General features: G+C 38.5%; 1 protein-coding gene across 15 annotated transcripts in view; it reads right to left on the reverse strand.

Annotated features, from left to right (window-relative positions):
• The window catches only part of DOCK9 (dedicator of cytokinesis 9), a 276,566-nt gene that overhangs the window by 114,977 nt on the left and 135,719 nt on the right, over positions 1-25,870 (reverse strand). For all 15 annotated transcript variants that reach the window (XM_079136871.1, XM_079136879.1, XM_079136881.1 and 12 more), the window contains exons 3-11: positions 23,320-23,409; positions 19,676-19,758; positions 17,691-17,760; positions 15,957-16,052; positions 14,882-15,016; positions 9,649-9,823; positions 8,809-8,876; positions 845-919; positions 53-193 (exon numbers count right to left, since the gene is read on the reverse strand). In XM_079136871.1, the coding sequence (XP_078992997.1) occupies positions 53-193; positions 845-919; positions 8,809-8,876; positions 9,649-9,823; positions 14,882-15,016; positions 15,957-16,052; positions 17,691-17,760; positions 19,676-19,758; positions 23,320-23,409 (933 nt within the window). The remainder of the gene's footprint in view (positions 1-52; positions 194-844; positions 920-8,808; positions 8,877-9,648; positions 9,824-14,881; positions 15,017-15,956; positions 16,053-17,690; positions 17,761-19,675; positions 19,759-23,319; positions 23,410-25,870) is intronic.

A 25,870-nucleotide genomic window follows, 5' to 3' on the forward strand; every position in this document is an offset into this window, starting at 1 on the left:
TCTCTGAACATTAAAAAGATCTTTTTTTTTTTTAAAAAAAAAGGAAAATTACATTTGTAGTGGGTCCTTCTTCATTTTCAGCAACACAACATTGCAAATTGAAAGATAAATCATTGCACTTGACAAGAATCCTTTTTCCAAACTTCTCTTCAAATGGCTTTACTTCTGGTTCAGCTGATGAGAAGTCAAGCTTCTTTAAAAGAAAATATAAATATATAAAAACATTATTATCATACTTTAAAAATTCCATTATAAATATACCCAACAAGATGGCCTAAAAATATGGAAAGGTTATATACACTCATTTATTCACAACAGTGTTACTACTTTATAGTAAGTTCACAGAGTTCATAATCAATTGCATAGTTTATAAAGATGATCAAGTAAACAATGACATTCTTATTTAATGGATGATTACATGGGGCTTAAAGTTATATTTTCAAACAACCCAGATGTTCATTATTAGATGTGTACAGACATAAAATGTGATAGACATATATATATATATATACATATACACACACCTTCATATGTGAACACACACACACACACACACACACACACACACACACACTACAATGGGCATATTAATCAGTCATTAAAAGAAGGAAATTCTGACAATATGGATGGACCTTGAAAACACTGTGTTAACTGAAAGAAGCACGACACAAAGGACAAATACTATATGATTCCACTTTTATGAAGTTCCTAAAATAGGCAAATTCATAGACACCAAATAAACAATAAATAAACAATAAACAAAGGAAACAAATAAAAAAGCATCGAAAATTTTCTCCTCCCCACCCACTTAATTTTAAATCTTAAATATTAAAATAGTTCTTACCTGAGCATCTGGGTCTAAGTAAAAAAGTTTAACTCTGCTTTCACTTTTCAGTTTGATTTCTGCTTCTCTGGTACTCTGACAAGATAAATAAAAATTACATTAAACAACATCCTTTTATTTTTTTTAACAGAGGTAACCAAAAGTATCTGAAGGCTTAGCCATCATTAAGATTCAGGCTGTCTGTCAGACAACCCTGCCTCATCTCCAAGAGAAAGCTGCGTGTCAACAACAGATCCAATAAGGAGCAATGCTGGGTTGGTGGGTGCGTGGGTGGGGAGTTCACACGTGAACCCTGATCTTATGAGGTTAGCAACCAACTGTGGACTCAAAAAGCAGTCCAAAGAAAGCAAAAGAGAATAATTAAACATCAAACTGGTAAGAAAGGCTTCATAAAGTAACAGAATCTGGGACAGGTTTTGAACAAAGGGGCAGAATTTAGATAGCCAGGGGGAAACATGGACATTTCAGGCTGACTGGAAAGGATGCACAGACAGACAAGACATTGAGGAAGAAAATGAACCCAGGCAATAGACAGGATTGAATAGGGTGCACTCTAAGATTGAGGGTACAAGAAGGGCAAGATGAAGAAATATATTTTGAATGGTGAAGGAGAGAAAATCATGATAGATCTTGAAGGATACGACGCTGATTTATTCAATAAATATTCAGTGAGCACCTACCACATGCCAGACACTGGGGACAGAAACATGAATGAACAAAGTTCCCACTCCCCAGGAACACCAGCTGGGAGACAACAGAGAAGTAAGAATGACAAAAAGAGAGCATAAGGTATGGACTAGGAGTGGCAGTCAGGAAGGACCTCTCAGGAGAGCCCTCTTGAAGGACAAGCACATTCAGCCAGGAAAGGAAAGGAGAACATTCTAAGAGGAGATGCTACAGGTACATAGGGACAAGTCACTAATGATCACATTGTTCATAATAACTGGATGGTTGGGAATGGTGGGGACAAGTCAAGAGAAATGAGTCTGGGACTTGTATGCTAAAGACTGTGGATTTCATTCAGAATTCAAAACATTCCACGACAGTTTAACAAGAATAAAATAATGACTTCTGCATTTTAGAATCATCACTTTGGTAGGTCCGAAGCAGTGGACTAAACAAGGTAAGACTAGCAGGCTCCCAGGATCTTCCCTGGATTGTCACACAGCCTCCCAGGCTCACACAACAATGCCTTTAACGAATCCCGTATTTTATCTTGGGTAGCCTGCTGAAAGGTGATGCCACAAACTTAGAGAAAATTCAGGCAAAAGAGCGAGTAGAAAAGATGATAAACAAAACGGAGAGTGTCTGCAGGATTTTCAAGAGGAAACATCCAGTAGACAGTTAGAAACAAGGGATTTAAGCACAAGACAGAGGAGAAGGAGTTAGGCTAGGATAACATCAGCAGACAGGCGGGAAGAAGTCACGGGTGTGGAAGAGACTGCCTGGGGAGAAAGTGGGGGTGAGCCTGGGACGATCCTGGGGCTCCAGCACTGCAGGGATGGCAGAAGAGACCCCATTAAGGGAGACAGACCTAAGGAGATGCCAGGTGTGGGATAAAAACCAGAGACTTCCAAAGACATGCTCAAGACAGAGTCATCTCCAACCTTACAATTTATCAGACTGGGCACCCATAAATCCACATCATGTTCTTGGTAGCCAGGGCTTCCTGTTACTCTCAATCTCCATAGTAAAGTCTGTGGAGTGAGAAAAGACTGTCCTCTCTCATCTGCTACTTTCTGGAGTCACCTCTTAGCACTTGGGCATGGGGCAGTGACAGCCAGTGGGGAAGATGTCCTGTCCTCTCTGCTAGTGGCTGAGCAAAGTCCATTATTACATTTCTAATAAAGACTATTGAGAAATTAAACATCACCTTAATTTTCTCAGTCCTAAAATTGCTTTAATAGGTCCTTAGTAACGACCCAAACTGTCATGACTGTACTTAATTAACCTTCTATGTCCAAATGAAATACCACTAGAATACTAAGAAACAGGATTCTAGTTCTAGTTCAGTTGTTAACTAGCCCTGCAAGCTAATGAGACTCTCTAGAGTCTGTTTATATTTCTAAGTAAAAAGGCTGAATGAGAAGATGGTACAAATCTCTTGACCAGAAAAGTTTGTTTTGATGCTTCTCAGGATGAAGGCATTCCTATAAATCTTCTGCTCATGCTTTCAGAGTGGAGCATGGAGCTGGGGTGCCTCCCTCCACAGGGGAGATGAGACTGCTTCATTTCGTTTCATCTTGCCCATCACTATTCCTAATTTTTCACACAGAAAGAACTGGAACATACACAAGTGGAATCTACTTTTACTTACTGAACCAAAGAACTTGCTTTACATTGTACACTGTTTCTCAACAAGACAATCAGTACTAGGTGCTACAAGCTACTACCAACAGTATACTCTACTTCTGAATCCTCTGCTTGAGTTCTTCCACAAAGGCAAAGATTGTGATCTCAGATGCTAACATGGAACAATGGGTTCTAAATGTAGAAGTGCCTTTCTTAAAAGGCACTCTTTGTATTAAGTTGACTGTGCTAATTTAGGAGAAGAGAAAATAATAAAGTAAGAAAAACTGCTACGGGCTCCATAGAAGTAGAGGACAAATAGGGGTGCAGACACATTAAAAGAAACTACAAGAACAACATAACTAGTAGCCAAAATAGATACAGAGCATCCTAGTGTTGCCACTAACATCCAATGAATTCATATTCTTCATCAGAGAGATGCCTAATTAGGAAAGAAGGGACAACTTTCATGTAATAATAACCTAAAAATTGTAATCTACCTTACATACACAGTTCTTCTGTGGGCTAGATAAAAACAAATTCAGCTTCTTTTAAAGTTCCTTCCATCCCTCCTAAGGCTAAAGATGATACATCGAACAGGAAAGAAGCCCAATAGGGGCTGAGGGAATTACCAAGTAACATCTAGGAGTTAAGAAAATATTGCTCAAGAAGGGCAGGGCTTCACCTAATGGCCAGGAATAATAAGAATCTGGAAGAATAATGATGATGAATGCTAAAATTTATTGATAATACCTAACATCTACATATTGGGTATTATCCTAAGTGCCCATTTAAATTTTACACAAGTTATGGCTGGGGCTAGCTCATTGGTATAGGACTTGCCTAACATGCACTAAGACCTGGTTTCAAACCCCAGCACTCACCCACCCCCAAAAAACTAGTTATGGGCCGAACATTCAAGAGTTTGCAGAAAAAGCATACTGTCTTAAGTTTATTTGTGAGTAGATAAAAAATCTAAAGTTAAGTCTATGGCCAACAATATCTTATTTTGAGAGTGAATTATCAGTACAATATTGTATTGACTATTGGGTCATTTAAATAGAATGAGTTGGGATAGGAAGACTTAGCAAAATCTTCTGAGGTCAAAACATTAACTTTTTAATTTAAAGGGCTATCATGGTTTATACTGACTACTTCAAAGATATCGTACTTGCCAAGACCATCATCTCAGCCATGTTCCAAAGCTAGGATCAAGCAGTATAGAATAAATAGACCCAGAAATGCAATGCCAGCAGACCTCACAAACAACATCATGCCAAATTTCTTTTTATCATAATGTAATGATACTGTTTTCTGGACTGGGACATAGGGAAGGAAGCATTTATTATTACAAGCTTAAAAAATCAGAAAAAATGTCTGTTGAACTGTCTGGGTTCTGACAAGTTCTGCTGAGTTTGGCGCTGTGACCCTACTCGACCTCACTGAGACTATAAAGTTTGACACCATGCTCTGTCTTTTATTCAACTGTGGAAGATTTAACTGGAAACCTAAGTTTATTCACTTAAAAAGAATTTATAAGGATATAGGAACAATAATTTTGGATTAAGAAAACTGCCTCTCTTTCAGAACCACAAGGAAGACTAAATTAGGAGTGAGTTACTGTTCTCTGAGTACAAAAAAAGTTCAAAAACAGGAAAACATAAGGGGCAGCCTGAGGGTGTTCTTCAAACTACCTTTATATAAACAGGTGGTATGTATGTTTCAATGTGAAGACTGAAGACAAATGCAAGCATAGAGAAATTACTGAACAACTACCAGTAGGGCTTACAAACTGATCATGTTACCCCCTGACTTTCCAGGGAAGAAACCAACTGACTAACGATATGGTCTGTATATGTAAAATAAATATTTATAAGGCTGATGCTATATGTCCTGTTATATTTATAACAAAAACTGGTCCCACACCAGACAATAGGAGGGAAATGACAGGTTTGGGGGGATACAGCATGTCCCCTAATATGAAGACAATAAAGATGTTAGTACTACATGTGTAAACATAAGCTCCAAGAACGTACAAAATGTCCTGGAAACCTGCGTCCATTTCACTCATGCCATAAGCACAAGGCCCCTCCACAATATTCCAGAATGAGACATGGGTTATTTTTGCACTGAAACAACTTCCTGTCCATCATATCCTGTTTGGCTGTGTCTCAGTCACAATGGAAAACAAAAGTCAGGCAACAGGATGAGAGAGGCAGAAAAGAGGAGCTGACCAGAGAGGCGGCTACCACTAAATTACACCTTCAGTCACCTTTGGCCTTCCCTCTTCATCTAGGGCTTTCCCTGAAATCTTCCTTAGCTGTGGCCCTGCCTCCTCCTGACCCTTTCTAGCAGTTTCCTTCCTTGGTACTGACCTTTTTACCCCTTCTTCCCCTGCCTGAACTCTTCCTCTGTGCACAGCCGCGTGCCTCCTGCTCTCTACCCGCTCAGTCTCTGGGTCTGCAGCCATGGAATCCATTCTTCCTGAAGCAGAATGACCACCATCAGTCTCCTCTGCTTGCTCAACAGATGCAAATGATCTTCAACCCAGGGACACCACAGGGGGTGATAAACATCCAGGTTCTGAGTCATGAGAGACCAGGCACAGGTCTCCATTTGGTGCCCTGGCCCCTCATGCCAGGCCATTAAAAGGCACAGGTGACAGACACCTACTTCCTACACTTCCGTGGGGTCCATGACAATACACCTTAATTTTTCTTCTTTCATTTTCCCTTCAAAAAATTACCTTCTGCCTTTTTCTACCTTCTTAAATAAAAATATCTTTAAAACATCAGATAGCTAGGGGGAAACACACAATAAAGACCCTTACCCTGCCGCATGTGTCAGGCTTTGACCCTAACCCAAAATAAGAGATAAGGGATATAATGTACACTACAGTGCCCCCGCCTCTCTCTCTACACACACACACACACACACACACACACACACACACACACAGTGCCCATAATAATTAAGGACAGTGTACTTTTATATTCTCTGTTCAATTCTATTCCATTTAATTTTTTAAAAATGCAGGTCACATAAGATTGAGCCTGATACAAAGAGGACAAACTGAATGGTTCTGTGCATAGGAAGCAGATGTCTAGAACAGTGAAAACACATCTATGGTGATGATAAAATAATGAGTGTGTCAGCTGGCAGGGGTATAGACAGCCTTCTGGGATGCTATAAATGTTCTCTACATTTTTCTGGATAGTGGTTATATCCCTGTACAAATAGGAACTTGATCAAGCAAGTTATACCTCAATCAAAAAAGAATAAAAATTGACCAGGTGCAGGGGCACACACCTGTAATTCCAGTAGCTCAGGAGGCTGAAGCAGGAGGTTCATTAGTTCCAAGCCAGTCTCAGCCAAAGTGAGGCACTAAGCAACTTAAAAACAAAATACAAAATAGGGCTGGGGAGGTGGCTCAGTGGTTGAATGCCCCTTAGTTTAATTCCCAGTACCAAAAAAAAAAAGGAAGAGGAGGAAGGAAGAAGAAGAAGAGGAGGAGGAAAAAGAAGGAAGAAGAAAGAAGGAGGAAGGAAGAAGGAGGACGAGAAATTTAAAAGAAAAAGTAAGAAATTGCGGCTGGGGCTGTGGTTGTGGCTCAGTGGTAGAGCACTTGCCTAGCATGTGTGAGGAATTGGATTCAATCCTCAGCACCAAATATAAATTAATTAATTAATTAATTAATTGTATCCTGTGTCCCTCTACAAAAAAAATAACTTTTTTTTTTTTTTAACAAAGCAAGCAATAGATGCTAAAACCAGTAAATTGATTTTGCCAATAAAAGTGGCTTCAGTTAATTTGGTTGTAAACCATAGTTTGAAAATAGCACTAAATGTTAATTTAAAAAATATATATGTAAGTATATATTCACATGTGTTTATTTATATAACTCTCCCTTGGTCTTAGGATCAAGCAAAGATGAATTTTGTTGCCCAGGTAGTGAGAGAAGAAAAGAGAGTACCCTCCTTTATGTCTTCATAGGAAAATATACAGATTTCTAATTATTCAATATTATAGTAAAATAATGTTTTCTTTCAGACTCATTCTGCATCCCCAAAAGCATATTAAGTTACTTTATGAATTCTAGGTTACAACATATATATTAACTGCTCCAACAACTAGAACTCAAACAGGGTTTGCTTTGAGAAATTCTGAACCCCCCAAAATGGGGAAACAAATCCAGAAACAAAATAGCAAATCTCAATATAAAATATGATCCTCAGAAGTGGCGGAGCACTTGCCTGGCATACAGAGAGCCCTGGGTTTGACCCCCAGGACAAAAGGAAAAAAAAAAAAAAGTTCCTAACATGAAAACACAAACACACAAGCCAAAACTCTTCCCAGACTAGGAGGAGGTTAGAATGGCGGCTCTAAAGTTAGTTTTAATAGGCAGGTGCTGAAAAGATTCAGTGGAAACAGCCAAGTCCTGAAGAAAAACAATGCTCTCAAACTCTAGCCAGGGAAGGAAATTTATGTTTGAGAACAGCCATGTTGTTTGAAATAAAGGTCAATGCTGAATGTCGTCTATTTATAATCCTATATGGATAAACCATGTTTCTATTACAGTGTTTAAGATGTGGGTGTGTAGGGCCACTATTTCACTATATTATTAAAAAAAAAAGAATAGAAAGTAAGGGCAAGAACATACAGGACTAGAGAAGACAAAGACAGTTCTCTCATTTAAAAAAGAATCATTCATAGATACACAGGAGACAAGTACAAGGATATTCATTGTAGTATTGTTCATAGCAGAAAAAATGGCAAAAACAGAACTGCTAAAATAAAATGTTTAACAGTACAATAAAGGGGATGAACCAGATCATGTACCAGATAGGATGGCTCTCAAAAACAAGGCTGAATTGAAAAGCAAGTACGGAATAAAACTCACTGTAGTTAGCATTTATGTAACATTTTTAAATATACAAAACAACATCATATGTATTGTTATGACAAATACATTTGTAAAGACATAAAAATGAAATGGAAGTAAAACTCGTAATACTGTGTATCTCTTTCTAAGGTTGTGGGGAAGAAGAGAATGGGAATAAGGACAGTTTTAAAAAGAACTTCAACTGTAACTAATGTTTTATTTCTTCTAAAAATACAATTAAAGACAATACAGTAACAGGGGAACCTGGATGGCGGTGGTACCGTGCTTTGCTTTCCTTTGCTTTTCAGTAACTTTTGAGATTCTCAAAATTACAATTTTTCATTGAGAGTTGACCCTGGAAACATTTCTATAACTTAGGCAACCCCTCTTTAGGTTAATGATGAGATTAGATGTCCACCCTCTAGAACTGTGTCTATTAACGTGAATAAGGGAGCACAGGTGTGAACACAGTAAGTACCAGGTTATTATGAGTACACGCACCTGAGCACCTTGGTTATTTCTTCAGTAAGTGTGCCGTAGGATTAGATACCATGAGGTAAAAATACTTAAAGAATAATAAAAAGAAAGTACTTTGCAGGGTGCCTTCTGGAAAACAGACTGCCTTACTCGGGTCCACGACGTATCTCACATCACCCCATATCCTGGTCAGAAAATGACAGTGATCACAACCTAACTGCCATTATTTCAAGAGTTTCCATTCTGGATACACTCACAAAATAAAAAGCGTATCAGTAGCATTCAATGAAGAACAGAAAACTTAAGATGATGTTACCTTTGCAAGTTCAGGCAGGTAGGTGTCCAAAGCAGAACTTGAACCTTCCAATTTACTTTGTTCGTCATCTGAAATGGTAAAACAGACTACCAGAGTTATTTGTAATTGAAAATATCTTATTTAAATCAGGAGGAGGAGGGCTGTTTTTAATGTGCCTTTGTATTTGGTGGTTCTCAATTCTGGTTGCATATTACAAACATTTAGGAGATTTGAAAATTGCTGATCCCCAGGTTCAGTGGTGAGCACGGAAAATCTGGAACAGCACAGCCAGGAGAGCCAGGGCTGAGAATCACCTAAGAACTTAAGATATAACATAAATCGCCAAAAGCACAGCCAGATTTTTCCCATCAACGCATTCATCCTAACTTTGTCTTGGAAATTCCAAGTAGTATTATTGATGACAACAATAACTTTTAACATTTTAAGTGTAAATTCAATGCAGGGAACTTGAGATACATTTTAAAATTTACTCTTCTGATCTAATCAGTAAACTTCACTTGTATTCACACTTTACAGGTGAGTAAACTGAGGCTCAGAAAACATAACTAGTGTGTCCAAGGTCACATAACTGAAAATTGGTATTGCTGGGACTCAAGTCCAGGTCTTTATACCTCCAAAGCAGTGCTTCTCTGATTATACAATTTCTATACATATGATTTCAGAGTAGTAAATTTTAATGTGACAAAATCTTTGCTGACAAGCTATCTGTTAAAAGCTCACCTCTGTCCCACCTTCATGTACCTGTGCAATATTTCTCCTTCTTACATCCACCTGGTTAAAAAAAAAAAAGAAAAGAAACCCATACAGTGTGTGTACCTGTGGAAAGACAGACCCGCCTACCTTCATGAGAGTCTCCATTTCGCTTTTCTTGCATTGCCGCTTCAAAGTTGAGCTGGAGAATCTTATTTAAAATTGTGATCCATTCTTCCATTTCCACTTCACTGTCTGCTGCCAAAAGATAGCTACTTTTGTCTTGCATCTTGAGCTCAAAAGCAAAACGCCTGACTTTGTTGTTCTGAAAAGGAAAAAAGGTAAAGAGACACACTTGGAACTATCTCAAAATAATTTGTCTTATTTGCTGATGGGTGCTATCTGACTGGCATTTCATACCAACTATTTAAAACCACAAACTCTTTCCCCAGCACAGTGCAACTTCCCTGAGTGATTTTCTCCATAGTTTTACTTTTCCATCTGACTCATAGAATATCTTACATATTTATTTTATTTCCTGTCTGTCCCTCAATGGAATGGAAGCTCCTCAAGGGCAATGATTCCCATTCTTTTTAAAGTTCAATGCTATGGTCTTAATATCTCCAATAGTATCTGGTGGATAGTGGGCACTTGAAAAATGTTTGTTGAACAAATGAAAATTCATGTATAAATTTCACATTTCATTAGCTCCTATTTTTTAAAAGAAAATGAAGTAGTATGTGGTATTACATTTTTTAAAGCTAAACCCCAGCTATCAGTATGTTTGACTGACTTATCTGGACCTTTCTCATCATTTATGAATCCAAAAGGTCTATTGCCTTGCCTCAAGTCTCTGACTTTCAGGACCATAGGAGGGTAAGGTATGAACAGCGATCCATCAGAGAATGGAGGCCTCACTGGGCCAGGATCTGTCAGCCTTGGTACTGCTGACATTTGGGTGGACCATTCTTTGTTGCAAGGGGCTGCCCTGCACACTCTGATTTTTGGTGACATCCCTGGCCTCAACCCATCAGATATCAAGAGCATACTCCTGAGTTATGACCACCAAAAATGTCTCCAGTCATTGCCAAATAGCCTCTGGAGGGCAAATCATCCCAGGTTGACTGCACAAGACAGAGGTTCAGCTCTGAAGAACATGGCATAAGCTGAGAGATGAGAAATCACAAACTCCCCGCAAATCCGAGTCAGGCAGAATGGACCCCCACACCCACAAATTCTATTTGGTTTTCCACAGTCTCTAAGAAAGCATCTCAGCATAGATCTCAGGCATGGGGTGACCCAGCCAAAGGTCCCTCTGTTTTCTGCAGCACAGTTCAAAGACATGTGAAGCCAATGATGCTCCTGGCGAAGTCTCACAAACTACTGCACACAGACTGTCTCTGTGGGTTCAGAAATTAGCATTTTGGATCTTACTTAAATATCAAGACAAGAACCAAGGAGGAGTCAAAAGGATGGGAATGAAATGAGTTTTCTCTCCTCACTCTCCCACTCCTCATATATGATTGAGAAAATAAAATGCTAAAAGAAGGGGAAAATATAAGAACCTGATCCAAGATATTCCTCATTCTGAGTCCCAGTTTCTTCATCTACAATATAAATATAATCAATGTCAAGGATTCTAAAATGCTTTTTAGGCATCTTTAGGGCTTAATATTCTAAATGGTATTTATTTTAGGTCTATCTAAAATAAGTTTAAGCATTCTTTTCAAATCACTGTACTAACCAACTAATTGGGAGGGGAGTTACCAGGGATTAAATTCAGGGGCACTAGACCACTGAGCTACATCCCCAGCCCCACCCCCTTTTTTAACATTTTATTAGAGTTGCTTAGCACTGAGTTGCTTAGCACCTCACTATTGCTAGGCTGGGCCTGAATTTGCAATCCTCCTGCCTCAGGCTCCTGAGCAGCTGGGATTACAGGTATGCACCACTGTGCCCGGCTAACTACCTAATTTTTGATAGCATACAAATATAGTCTTTTTAAAAATACTTAAATCATGACTTTCATGCTTAGTTTACAGACATAAATAAAAGCAAATTAATCTTTGGAAGCCTTAGATGCAATTCACTAAATGAAAAATACCATCAGCCACATCTGAGAACAGAACGTGAAGCAAGAGACCTCCCCAGCAGTCAGAACCTCAGATTCTGAGATGCATCAGAGGCTCAGCAGCTGCTCAAGGCTGTTTCTAAAAACATGCGTACTCTGCCAAAGACATGCTACGAAACTCTCTAATAAGACAAAAATAATCACTTCCTATTCAAAATGAGTTGCCAAATATCTTTAGTTTTGCTTTAAACTTTTTTAAGTCAATGTCAGAAAATTCAGCTAAAAAGGAACTTAAGGGTCTCTCAACTTGAGAATACAAATGAAAATCCTACTTGGGAATCCCACACAAGAAGTTAATTGATTAATAATTCACTGATATGTCTTCCTTCCCACTGTCAATAAACATACTTGATATAATTCAGCGACTTACAGTGGCACTTTCAGCTGAGTTTGGGCTGCGAGCTAAGAGACATCCATGTGCTGATTAACTGTTGATGGAAACTAATTTTTCCATCAATGTGAACTGGAAGTGGTGCTATAGCCTGCATCGAGGGTCAAATACACTTTCATATATTCTACTATTTTGCTGGGGTGTTGCTACACAGAGGTTTTATTAGTTTCCAATAATTAAAGATACCGAGATTTAACTACAATTCTATATTTTTGTTGTTTTGAAAAGCCAGATTGCAACAGCACTGAGCTGGTACCATCACCTGAGAAGGACCTTGGTTTGTCGTGGGCTTCAGGATTCCCTGTTGCTTTACAGGCAGACCTCGTCAGTCACTTAATTTAATTGCTGGGCCTCTGCAGACATCTGATTTTGAAACTACCTTCCCCTTCTAGTCAGGATGCAGTAACAGGATCTGAACTCACTCTCCAGCCATACTTACTAGAAGACTAGACAAAATTGATGAAACAACTGTTTCAGATAAGGGGCAGGGGCCTGTGACCCTGCCAGAAGGCAAGTGAAGAGGTGACTCCACCATCATCTCAGCTCCCTGCCTGGAGGCAGCAGCTGCATCTGGGCATGGGAAGGAAAACCCAAACAGGGTCTCTGCCATCTTCCTGAGTTGAACGTATCAACCAGAACTAAGGTAAACCAAGGTGGCCAAAATATGCAGTCTCCAAAATGAGACAGAGATAAAAGATGAAAGAAAGTCAAACAATATTCACCAAGTTGCATATAAAGTTTATCCCCCCCAAAAATCAAAATCAAGACACAACAACCTAAAATTTCAGAAAATTATAAAGAAAAGATCGCAAAGAACAGAGAACAAGAACACCACCAGACGCCCCAAACAACACCAGCATCCAGAAGACAGTGCAACACTTAAAGTTCCCAGGTAAAACAACTTCACTTAGATTTCTATAGCCAAACTATGATCTAAGTGTGAAGGAAAAAAAAATCTTACAAACATGCTAACTCAAAAAATTACTATCAATTCCTCAGGATGGGCTCCCCCAATCAAGAACACAAAAGAACAAGAAAGTAAGGGTCCTGCAAGCAGGAACTCCTACACAGGAGGACAAGGGAATCTCCAGAATGGTAGCGGTGCAGGGCAGGGAGAGCAACTGGTCTAGATTAGAGCAGGAAGTGGGTGACAGGAGCTAAAATTCTATCTACAGCAGAGGAAGTCATTCAATTTGAAGAAAGATTAGTGAACGCTCATTACCTAGCAATACGAAGACAACTCCAGAATGAACAGTGAAAAATGTTGAAAGGATTGTTTCAGGGGAGAGGGGAGTAAGTGAGGTGGGGAAAATGAAGGAGGTGAAGCACATTTAGTTGTTCCCTTCAGCTCCACTTCAGTTACAATTAATGAATGTATTATTTGGATGAGAAAGTGACTTAGTTTTAGGTAACATAAATACACACGTACACCCACAGTCAAATCAGAGAGCTATGTCCCTGTCTTTATTCACAACAGCCCCACTAAACAACCTCCTTATAGAATCAATCTTCAGGCCAATGTCACCAGCCACCATGGAGTCATTTTAAGGAAGAATCCTCTGAGAACAGTGAATGCATCTGTTGTAAGGACCCGTCAGGGATACTGCTCATATGTCACAGAGCCCTCTGTCTGAGGGCCTGTAGGAGAAATGCTTTGAATGAGCATCATTCTGAGAACACATGGGCAGTTTCTGACTAACTGGACTGTCTGTATCTTGTGTGCACTGTGAATGATGAGACTAAGCCATCTCCCATGTTTGGAAAGCAGAGAGCTCAGTGGTGGCTCACTCACAGATGGCATCAGGTCTTCAGAACATGCTTCTGTTTCATTCTACTTTATCTCACCCCTACCCTACCTCTTGTTCATCTTTCTTCTTTCACTCCAACTTTAAATTTATGCTCCTCTGTGTTTTACGACTCCTTGTAAGCTGCCGCCCTGGAAAATCACAAAGGGATGGATGGATGGATAGATGGGAAAAGCAGCAACAAGCTTTTAGGGACAATTCCAAAAAGGTATGGAAGGATGCCTACTAAACCAGTAACAGGAATCTGAGAAAGGCAGAGACAGGAGGAGAAGACAGGGAGTCTACAGTAATGTTCACTTTATTTGTACTGATATTTTTTATAATAAGAATGAACTCTTACACCATGCACAGTTAAAAGTAATTTTTAAGCATAGTTCTACAGTTGCAATATCATTAAAATAACAAAAGCACCTAATGTTGACTAAAAGCTTACCATTTACCAGCACTGTTCTAAGCTCTTTAAATGTATAAATTAATATTATCAGTAACTACAGTTGGTACTATCATTATTCCTGTTCAACAAATGACAAAACACAGAGAGGTTAAATATTGTCTTCAAGGTTGCACAGCTGATAAGTAGTGTAGCAGGAATTTGAACTCAGTTTGCACTGAAAACCCAATCTGTTGACCATTGTGCTACAACACCTTTGGTGCCAACATGGTAGTGATGAAAGTCATCACTGAGATACTAACTAAATATTGCCATATGTTACTCTTCCAGTCTTCTCATTTGCTCTACCAAAAAAGTATTATTACTATTCATGTTTTGCAGATGAAGAAATTTTGGGTAACCTGTTCAAGGTCATACAACTAAGAAGTAGTCAAGTTTTAATCATAAGAACTCATGCACCAGAGCATTCATGCCCACCACAACATAATCCCTATTATCATCTAAAATTATAAAAAATAATCGTAAGATTATTGCTTATTTTAAAAGTTAGATACATATTTCTACCGTGAAGTCTGCCATTTTTGGACATCTTTACTTACAGCTGCTTAATGGTACATATAGTACCATCACAGAAAAAAAAATGATTAAACTCTTTTCATATTTACCTGAACCACACCCATGCAGGAATCCAGAAATATTGATCCTTTTGGTTCCTTGGAGATCTTTTCATCTTTATAAAAATTCAAATTATAGGATCCATCACCAAGTTGAATCAGGTGGAAAAACCGTCTCTTAAATGACTGGGAGAAAAATAAATGTACATTTTTTTCAAAATGAAAAGTCATAATCTCTATCAATAACTCACAATTATACACATCCATAAAAACAATTTCACTTCTCTCCCAAACAAATCTAATCCCAGCTGACTCTCTAGGTAACTGGATTGGCTGAAGATTTCTCATCACATCAAATGGTCTCACTGTATTTCCATTCTAAGGAGGTGATTCACTTAATATCCACAAGTCAGTTTCCTCATCCAGAATTTGAGATTTTTACATAACCACCCAAAAGCAGTATGAAGAGTTCCAATTTGGGATGTAGTACAGAAGGATGAAAACTTTCTCTCAAACCCCCAGGGCTTCTTGCTCCCACAGAACAGGAACTATTTTCTGCCTCATCATGCTGAATGATTTTCCAGCCACAGGATCACCGCAGTGAGCGTTTCCTCGGATTCATCATCTCCCATTTGTACTACCTCCCTTCCATTGTTCCTTTTCTCCTTATTATTAATCCTGATCTTCTCTCCTGCATAGCTTCTTACACTAGTTTTGTTTTTCTCTTTGCAACCCTCTTCCAATTTAATCACCTTCCTTTTCAGTCTCTGTTTTTACCGTGCGTCCGTCAGGGCAGTGCAGCTCTCAGGAGTGCACAGTTGTAGCATTTTAGTACACGCTCCGTGATGCTCTATGCGGTACCAAGAAGCACTGTCTAACTGCTACAAAGAAAGCCCAGGTCAGGGCGTTTTCTACGCTGCTGGCTACACTGGTGGTCAGAGGTCGTGGAGACAAGGGGGTGGACAGGGCTATAGCATTGCGGGTGCTATCACCAGGAAAGCGTCTCAGTAACCAGACAATATCCCTTTTGTGGGGAAGAACAGCACGCCCATTCATCTTGAGCATCATTCTCAAGACCGGCAGCAGAAAGGCTTCATGCGGGGAAAACAGTGATGAGCCTCCTCACCCGCATGGTCACGCTGATGGCACTGTTCATGTTGCCTTTGTACAGCCACCCATGCTTGGTGATCCCACCCTTCTGAGAACCAAGGGAGGCAGCGTCCTAGGAGAAAAGGAAAACACCACTTCAGTCAGTCTTCTGCTGTTATTTAGGTTATTTGTCTTGAGTCTGTTCAACAGGAGAATTCCATTTGTATCAAGCTGGCCAACTGTTTCCATTGGGACAAGTACTGATACTAATAACTACAAGTCATATTAAAATTCACTTAGCAGTAAGACAGAAACCAGCCTACATTTTTGAAAACCCTATTTCATTAAAAGTAAAGTTAACTTCCATCCAAAATTTTATTTTTAAGTGTTTAATGAGCCATAGAAAGTACATACCACACTTGACCACTCAGTTGTGAGGTCTTGCCTGGTTTCGTGCAAAATGTTTTCAAATTACACTCCCCTCTAGTTGGAGGACAAAAGCAAATTCCTGGAAAACTTCCCAGAGGCTTAGTTCAGGGAAAGGTGAATAAAAAGAAAGGGAGGAAATATGAGACAATGCAGGAAGGAGAGATAAAATGATGGAGCAAAGGAAAAGAAGAGGGAAAGAGAGGCAAGAATGCTAGCAGGAAAAGAGGGAAAAAGAAGTTAGAAAAGTGAGGAGAGATAGGCAGAGACGTACAGAAAAGTGTTTCTTCAAGCTCAGACCACACAGTGAGATGCTGATTTAAGGAGGAGGGCATGCATACAGCTGCCAGTTGCAAAAACCATGTTAGGTATGTATTAGTATAGATCATAACCAGGCAGAAGAAATATGTACATGCCCAAACAATCTGGCAATTTTTTTAAAATCAAAAGGGCAATCGGAGAAGGATCCATCCTATGCTTTGTTTTGAACCTTCTCAATATTAATTTTGGTGGTTTTATTAGTACTGTTATTATTGAACCTAATAAAAATAATTACCTGTCAAGGATTTTAAGTTATTATGTGCCTTTATGTGCATTATTTCAATTGGTCCTCCTGTCCCTATTAATCAGCACCAAGTTCATTTAGGACGACCACTTACTTTTCTCAGAATTATTTTAGAAGTGGTTTCTAAAACAATTTGTTGTGTACATATTATTGAAGTTCACAAGTGGCTGGTGTTATACAGTTCGACTAACAATTTAAAAAAGGAAAAAAATCTAAACTCACAATGGGGCATCCAGTGTTTACTGGGAGAAGAATGCAGAAATAGGTAGCACTATTTTTTTTAGGTGTCCCTTGCTCAGTGGACACACTTTCCTTAAGGTTCCATACTCTCTGTACACTTCTCTAGCCATAATTTTTTCTCCAAGAGCAGGGCAGTGAGCATATAAACAGACTTCACTAAAAGCAATCATTGAAGAAATAACTATTTTAAATCTACTGGCTGATAATTTAAGATAACTTGCTTAAAAATAACTTAAATTTAAGGTCAAAGTAATCTTGATATCCTTTCACCGTGTAGCCAAATCTGATCCAAGTCTTTGAAAATGATCTCAGAACAAATAAACATGACCCAAAGAACCCTAGGTTCTAAGCAGTCAAGATGAAACAGAGAACTTATGTCAATCAATCCAACAATATAATTTTTAAAAATTCTTCCCCTGCTTCAAGAAACATTCCAATATCTGTTTTGGCTAAATGTTGATAATTTTTGAACTAATCTTCAAAGCTTCTAAAATGAATGTTTAAAGTGAAATGAAAAACAATAGCAAGCAAGTATCCCACCTCGTCTTTGTCGACCTCCTCATCAACTTCATAGACGTGAACTGGAAGTTTATCCAACTTGACCAATTTGCTTTAAAAATAATAAAGAAAACTGGTTTTATAACTGCCTAATCCATAAAGAGTCTGCATTTCTTCCTCCACTAGAAGAACCAGGTTAAGTAAACCCAAAGCTGGCCCTGTCAGATAGGGAATAGTACAAACCCACTGTTGCTTTGCAGCAGGTGAGCCCAGAGACGTAAGTCAAAAAACTCCAAAGAGCCATGAGGAAAAGGCAGCACAGTTTGCTGGGAGTCCGGGGTATATTAAAAATAGGAAAGTGGGTTAGGCATTAATAAATAAAAACTTGGTAGGATAACTTTTAATGTAAAATTTATGAGAAAAAATGGATATGAGGTCACTGCATTAAAGTAACTAGTGGCAATGGTATTAATAATAATAGCAGTGGCCAGCATTTAGCAAATGGTTATTATATGCTAGGCCCTGTGCTGTATAGCTTATATTTGTCATCTCATTTGTTCCTTTAGATGGTGGGGGCTATTGTTAAGACCACTTAGTAGATGAGAAAACTAAGCTTACAGAGGGTAGAGTTGACTCAAGGAAAAAACAGAATCAGAATCCTTACCCAGTTACAATCCTCCCTTTCTCATCACACATTATAAAATTCTTATTAATGCCAAAAGGTAAAGTCTACCATCATAAAAGTCTACCATAAACTAAGTACACTATATGTCAAGTCTGTTATCTTTCAACCATGGAAATAGTAGTGAACAAAAATCAATGAAGATGGGTCAATCCAATCAAATGGGAAGTGCTCAGCAACCCCCAAGTGATTACTGGGCAAATATAGAACTAAAGAACATACCCATCTAGAGAGGATAATGCTAGCAGGGAGCATTCTAGGCTGAGATCTAAAAAGAGGCAATCAGGAAGTTGGCTGACCACTCTTAAGGAGTGGCTGAGCCACAGATAGGAAAAAAAAAAAAAAAAAAAAAAAACAGATAGGTCTACTGAGAATAAAATAAAAAGATTCAAATTCATAAATGCAACAAACAAAAAGAAAAATATATTAATTGGGTCTCAAGTAAGATTTTCATGAGTGATTGTTTCTTTTAAAACACAATCTCTCATTATTTGCTTTCAATTTTCATAATCAATTATACTTCAATATGCCAACTTTATCATTTCAGGATGCACCATTTTATTTTATTTTGTTGCTACCAGGGATTAAACTCAGGGTACTTTCACCACTGAGCACCCAGAGCTTTTTAGAATTTGTTTTATTTTTTATTTTGGTCTTCCTAAATTGCTTAGGGCCTTGCTAAATTGCAGAGCAGGCTTTGAACTGGTGGTCCTCTTGACTCAGCTTTCTGAGCCACTGGGATTACAGGCATGCACCACTGTGCCCAGAAGGGTGCACCATTTTATAATAGCCTCTCAAAACAAGACCTATCTACTTGTGTTTCACTTTAACTACCACTATCTGTGTTTAGATAGATACTTTTGGTATATTCTAGGATGAGTTAATACTTCAAAGGAGGTAAAGAATTTATATGGGAAAATACTTGTTCCTTGATTTACTTTTTTTAAACAAAGTTTACTCAACGTAAAATACTTAACAAATCTTTTGTTCGAAATATTCTTTTTTAGAAAAAGTAACATACATTCTCTTTGTTCTATATTTCTCAGTGTAAATTGCACCTAATTATGTTTCATCAGTGGTACTCTAAATAGGATCCCAGGACATAATTATTTAAACTATCCATGCGTTTCTATTACAATTTACCAATACTGGAGTACCATATTTGAGTTTTATAATCAAAGGTCCTGTACACAACAGCTACATCATATACACACAAACCATCTAGAAGTAATTTCTATAATTACTCTGACTGCATGTGAAGCTGCATACTTCCCTGAGCATTTTAAGTACAAAGCCTTTCCCCATGTGGATAACCCAATCTTGTGTGGTCTGACAGTTTACTCACTTTGGAAGCTGTCGGAACTCCCCTGAGTAATCTTCATATTTATAGGTCACAAGATGCCAGTCAGAGTTATAGGTTTTGATGCACTATTGGTAGAGGGAACAGAAAATGTGAGAGGAAAACAGAAACAGGTGATGACTTCTGGAGAACATTCGGGAAGGTACACCCATACAGACATCAAAACAATGTTTCCCATCAACCAGCTAATGCCTGAAATTCCACCACCAAAGGATCCCACGAAGCTTGAGTCTTTGAACTACTGAAACATTACTCTTGGGAGAGGTATCACTTTTAAGTTATCATCATTAAAGATCTGAGGGCAGATTTTTCATTTATTTAAAAATTAATGACCCTACATATTAGGGTCAAGGGGTCAGTATGGTATCTTTCATTCATCTACTCATTAGGATCCATCTAGTATTGTACAATGTAAAGTCTTAAGATAATAAGGCCACATCCACCTGGTCTTCAAACATGAATGAGTAAAAATCAATAAAAGAGTTTCAGTTAACATCCCTTAAATCAAATTATATTCTTTATAGTTAGCTCTTGACTACACATATGCAGACTTGGCTATGGCAAAACAAAATTTTTAAATAAATGAAAACAGGTCAGTAAATCTATGTATGTTTTACCTAGTTTATTTGACTCTGGTGTAACTAATACCATGAACAAAGTCTCTATTTTGCTGATTTCACTTCAGAGTTTAAACTGTCAACAGTCTTATTTTGGTCATAGCCCACACCTAAAGGCCTTTGAAGCAAACTCCCTTCCACTCACAAACTCCTGAAAATAATAACAGCAGTAGTAGCGAGTGCTTATTTTGTGCCAGGCTCTTTGATAAGCACTTTACTTGAAAGGATGCGAAGAGAAAGCGGGGCAAGTATTTTGTATTTTCATTCTGAAAGGTGGAATAAACAGCAGACAAGGGCTAAGAGCAGAACCGAGTACTCAGCAATTTTTTAATTTTTTGACTATGTGCTTAAAAACATTTTAAAATGCTATTTTATTCTTATAAATGCTTTTTTAAAACTTCTCAAAGCACTTTCACATTTATAAAATCAGATATTAACATTCAAAATTACATTCTAAAAACAAGGAATATGATTTCAAAATTATCCACAGCTTTGGACTTTGCCACTACTGCTCCCAGGTCTACCAATACAGCATGTCACAGCCCTGATTCTGTGACATGCTCCTGTTCTCTTTATTAGGTCTCATACTTTTCATCAAGCACTGCAACTGAAGTCATATCACCAAGTCCCTTGCAGGCTATTCTGAAGAACAGAACGCACTGCCCAATTAAAAACTAAGGAAATAAGCATGCGCTTGCATATGGTGAATGCTTTCATGAAAGGAACATCTGAGTATCCAGATTTTTAACATCTTAGGAAAAATGGGAATGATAATTATAATGTTTAAATATTTTAAATTATAAGGAATTGCAAAAACAAAAAAATTGATAGCCAAGTAATACCCAGAGACTCATTCAACATGTCCTTGCTGACAGCTTACACGCCAGGCACTGACTGAAGTCCAAGGAAGAGGCAGAGAATCCAGGCAAGCAACCACCCCACTGGAGCTCCAGAAGGTCTGGGGGATACTAGGTTCCATCAGAAATCGTATTCAGAGAACTGTCCCTCCAAAAAGACATGGATATGACTGACTACGTGATTAACCTTTCAAACTAGGGAAATTCAATAATATTTTGAAGTTACATTGAAAAGTTTATAAAGTTAGGTTTTTGTTTTGTTTTGTTTTTGTTTTTGTTTTTGTTTTTTTAAAGTCATTAGATCATTCTCCTCTGGACCGAGAATGTAGAGGAAGTGATGTTTCACTCCACCCAGTGGAACAGTCCCAAAAAGGTTTAGTTATATTGGCTCCAGCAGCACAGGGTAAAGCAGTGATTGCTCAACCTGCAGTGACTCAAGAACTTTCTAGCAAGTAAGCCCTCAAAAATCATTTTAAAAAATTAATTGGTAAAACTGAACAATCAATTTTGCTTCATGTTTTTAGAGTCAACAAACTTCCTGCAAAAGGCAGAATAGTAAATACTTTTGCTTTTGCAGGTATTATTACCTCTGTTGCACTATTCAACTAGTTGTACTTTGGCGGCAGTCACAGACAGCATGTCAACAAACGGGAAGGCTCTATTACAATAAAACTGTATTTATAAAAATAGATCGCAAGCCAGATTTTGCCTGCAGTCACAGTCAGCCTACCTCTTGTGTGTGTGTGGGTGTATACTGGGGATTGAACCCAGGGGCACTTTATCACTGAGCTACATCCCAACCCTTTTTATTTTTATTTCAAGTCAGGGTCTCACGGAGTTGCTTAGAGTCTCACTGAACTGCCAAAGCTGGTCTCAAACTTGCAATCCTCCTGCCTCAGCCTCATGAGTTGCTGGGATTACAGGCATATGCCACCAAGCCCAGCTCTTCTGCTTTTCAATGAACGTGCCTACATAAACATAATCTGGTTTTATTTTTCTGTAATTATTTTTACTCATATAGTAGCAAAAAGGTTAGAAAGGAAGCTACCTTTTCAGAAGGATGAGAGAACACACTTCTAAATTTTTAAATACATATTTTATTTTTAAAAGATCTCAAGGAAAACTAAATGTTAATTAATTGATCTTCCCTTAAAAAGCATAGCTTCCTAGTGCAGGCCATATAGCCCAACTTGTAGAGTGCCTGCCTCACATGCTGGAGGCTCGGGTTCAAGTCCCTAGCACTGTGGGATTGCGGAAATAACAAACAAAAAGCATAGCTTCCTTGTAGTGGTCAACATTGATGGGCCTATTTCTCATGAAAATATCAACTAGAAAAACTGGGTTAAAAACTTCTTTCTAACAGTACTTGGGATTGAACTCAGGGGACCTCTACCACTGACACAGCCCCAGCCCTTTTTGATTTCATTTTGAGACAGGGTCTACGTTGCTGAGCCTGGTGGTCCTCTTGCCTCAGCCTTCCAAGTAGATGGGGTTATAGGCCTGTGACACCTTACTCGGCAAAACTCATTATTTTTAAATGAAGGAGCACTGTGAGAAATAAAATTAAGGCTCCAAATTAGTTGGTCCTACCTAAAAATAACTGGAGGAAAAAACAAATACTCCAAGGAAAACAAAAAAATAAGCAATCTAAATTACAATAATTACTTTTCTCCATAATGAGGTATTATTTATATGTTCAAACAAGAGTAATAATAATCACACAATGATCAGGGATAGTCAGGCTTTGCTCACAATCTCCTGGCAGTTCATGGATATTAGTCTTGAAAGTCACTTGCAAACATAAACATGTACGTAAAATAAATGAATACATCAATGTATATGCTGAGTTAACCATTAAAACAGTATCAAGACAAAGCTTTCAACAGAGTTTTCCAGTGAAATCATTTACAAGTTACCCCTTATTTTAAGTCCATGAGACAAATGCTGTGGAGATCATTTTCTGTAGTCAGAAATGAATCCTGAGGACATTTCTGCCCATTTCAGACTCTGAAAATGTCATCTATTCTATTTTAACTTCCATCATAAAAATATAATAACCTTTTTGGCACTTACTTGAAAATACTGAAATTAAGGAAAAGTGGGTTAAAGGGAAATGACTTTAAATGTAAATAAATGCAGGAAAAAAAAGTCTTACCTCTGTAACAAATAAGCTCTGAGCTTCCTCCTCTGCCTTTGCAGGGACTGTGGAGCATACATAGCGACCCTGCCGCCTCAGTATGGCTGTCTGTGAACAAAATCACGAGGAGACTTAGTGAAGATGAGAGGCCAGTCCTCAAGAAGCAGCTGAAGGCCCTGCAATGGGGTACCCACACAGTCCCTCTGATTTCTACCAGCAGTTGGGTATGACACATTCCATTTGGCATCCCAATGTTCTGGAGCCTGTCTGGGAAATAGCTCCTGCTTTCTTCTGGATCAGGGTCCTGATACTCCCTCCAGGGTCCTCCCTGCTCTCCTTTCTAGTCCCTAACAACGCACCCCCAAGTGCTTGTGACAGTTTTATTACATAGCCTTTTATTTGTCTTAAATGCCTTTTCTCATTGTGGTAAATATACATAACACAAATTTACCACTTGAAGCATTTTTAAGTGCTCAGTTCGGTGGCATTAAGTACATTCACATGGTTGCACAACCATCGCTCTCTCTTTCTGTACTGGGGATTAAACTCAGGGGCACTCATCCACTGAGCCACATCCCCGGCCCTATTTTGTATTATATTTAGAGACAGGGTCTCACTGAGTTGCTTAACACCTTGCTTTTGCTGAGTCTGGTTTTGAACTTGTGATCCTCCTGCCTCAGCCTCCTGAACCAGTGAGATCATAAGCATATGCCACCACGCCCAGCTTCTCTCATTTCTTTTTTTTTTTTTTTTTTTGCGGTGCTGGGGATTTGAACCCTGGGCCTTATGCTTGCGAGGCAAGCACTCTACCAACTGAGCTATATCCCCAGCCCTCATTTCTTAATTATTAATTATACTCATTGTTCACTGCCTCATCTCTACTGCCTAAGAGCTATTCCTGTTTTAGGAGGCCTCAATGCTTTTCTTGGGGTGGGGTGGGGCTGGTACCAGGGATTAAACCCAGAGGTGCTTAACCACTGAGCCACATCCCCAGTCCTTTTTCTTTTTTTTTATTTAGAGACAGGGTCTCACTAAGTTGCTTAGGGTCTCACTAAGTTGTGGTTGGCTTTGAACTCGCAATCCTCCTGCCTCAGCCTCCCAAGCTGCTGGGATTACGGGTGTGCACCACCACACCCAGCTTCAATGCTTACTTTAAATAATAAAATGATTTCAGACAGTTTCACGTGTACCCAATAACTGCACTTTAGGTTTTAGAAACTAATGTTCTAGATTTTTTTTCTCCCATGGACTAAAATTCTTGGGTATTATTAATAGATCATAGTTATAAAAACAGCATACATTGAAATATTTAACTAACAGAATCTAATACTAAGCTGGGCTCTCACAGCATCTGTCCTGCTATTTTCCTTCTTCCCTGGTTGGAGGCGGTTTTCAGTCAAATCTGTGATTCTCTCCCCAATCCACTCCACGGCATGTATTTTGTGTGTAACTTAATTTTATTTCCTCCCTACATTTTCTCTGTTGTACCTACTTTGCCTATATTTATTCTTTTCTTGCACTGTGTCCATCTTGGAACCTCTGGCATGGAAAAGAGACCCCATCTGTTCAAAACGTTGCACAGCAATACATTATAATGATTATAGACTGTCAAAACTATTAAAATCAGGAATGAGATCAGTAAATGGGGCTTATTTATGAAATCCTCTATACTCCAAAGGAGATATTCTATATCCCCACTTACTCCATCCCTATTTGGATTGATCTGAGTCAAGATTTTCAAAACTAATAATCATACTTTGAAAACATTCATGAAATGCTCATCTCAAGAAATGTATCTATAGGGTCATTTCCAGTTCATTTTCTCACTATAGCACTAGGAAAAAAGAAAATTTTTTACCAAATTTTCCCAGTAGAATTACCAATCCTAGCAGTTGTAATTATGAGATATTTTCCAAACACCTCCTCCTAAGGTGAGAAAAATAACAGTAAGTAGATCTTTTTGATTCTCATGTACCAAACTGCTATCATGTTCTCACTTGAAAAAGAACACAATTTTAAATCATTAAAGAGAGACCTGAGTTTTTGCAGATAAGATGGCATAAGATTTCTCCTGTTTAACTTAGATTTACACATCAATCATTACTGATCAATTCCTAACTCCAATTTGACAAAGCAGAATTTTCTAACCCAGGTAGAGTATGTTTGCTCCCCCAAAGACTTCACCCGAATAAACTTAATTAGATGTGCTTTTTTAGTATGTATCTAGTTCAAGTGCTATTTTTTAAGTGTTTTTCTCAAACTATATAACATTAGATCTGTTTTAGATAATCTCCAAGGATAGCTGCTATTCTTCCCCACATATGTGCGTTGCTCCTCATAACAAAAGGTGGAGTTTATTTCCCCTCCCCTTGAATCTGGGCTGACAGTGACCAATAAAACAAGACAGAAGGGACACTGGGTCAGCTCCGAACCCAGCCTTCAGGAAAAGGCAGTGCATGCTTCCTTCTCCTTAGAATCCAATCACCATATAAGAAGTTCTACTATTTTGAGCCCTCCATGGTGAAAGGAAGTACAAGCTTTCGTGTGGAGGAACCATATATACAGAGAA

The sequence above is a fragment of the Sciurus vulgaris genome (assembly GCF_902686455.1).
Source record: "Sciurus vulgaris genome assembly, chromosome: 4".
Lineage (NCBI taxonomy): Eukaryota > Metazoa > Chordata > Mammalia > Rodentia > Sciuridae > Sciurus > Sciurus vulgaris.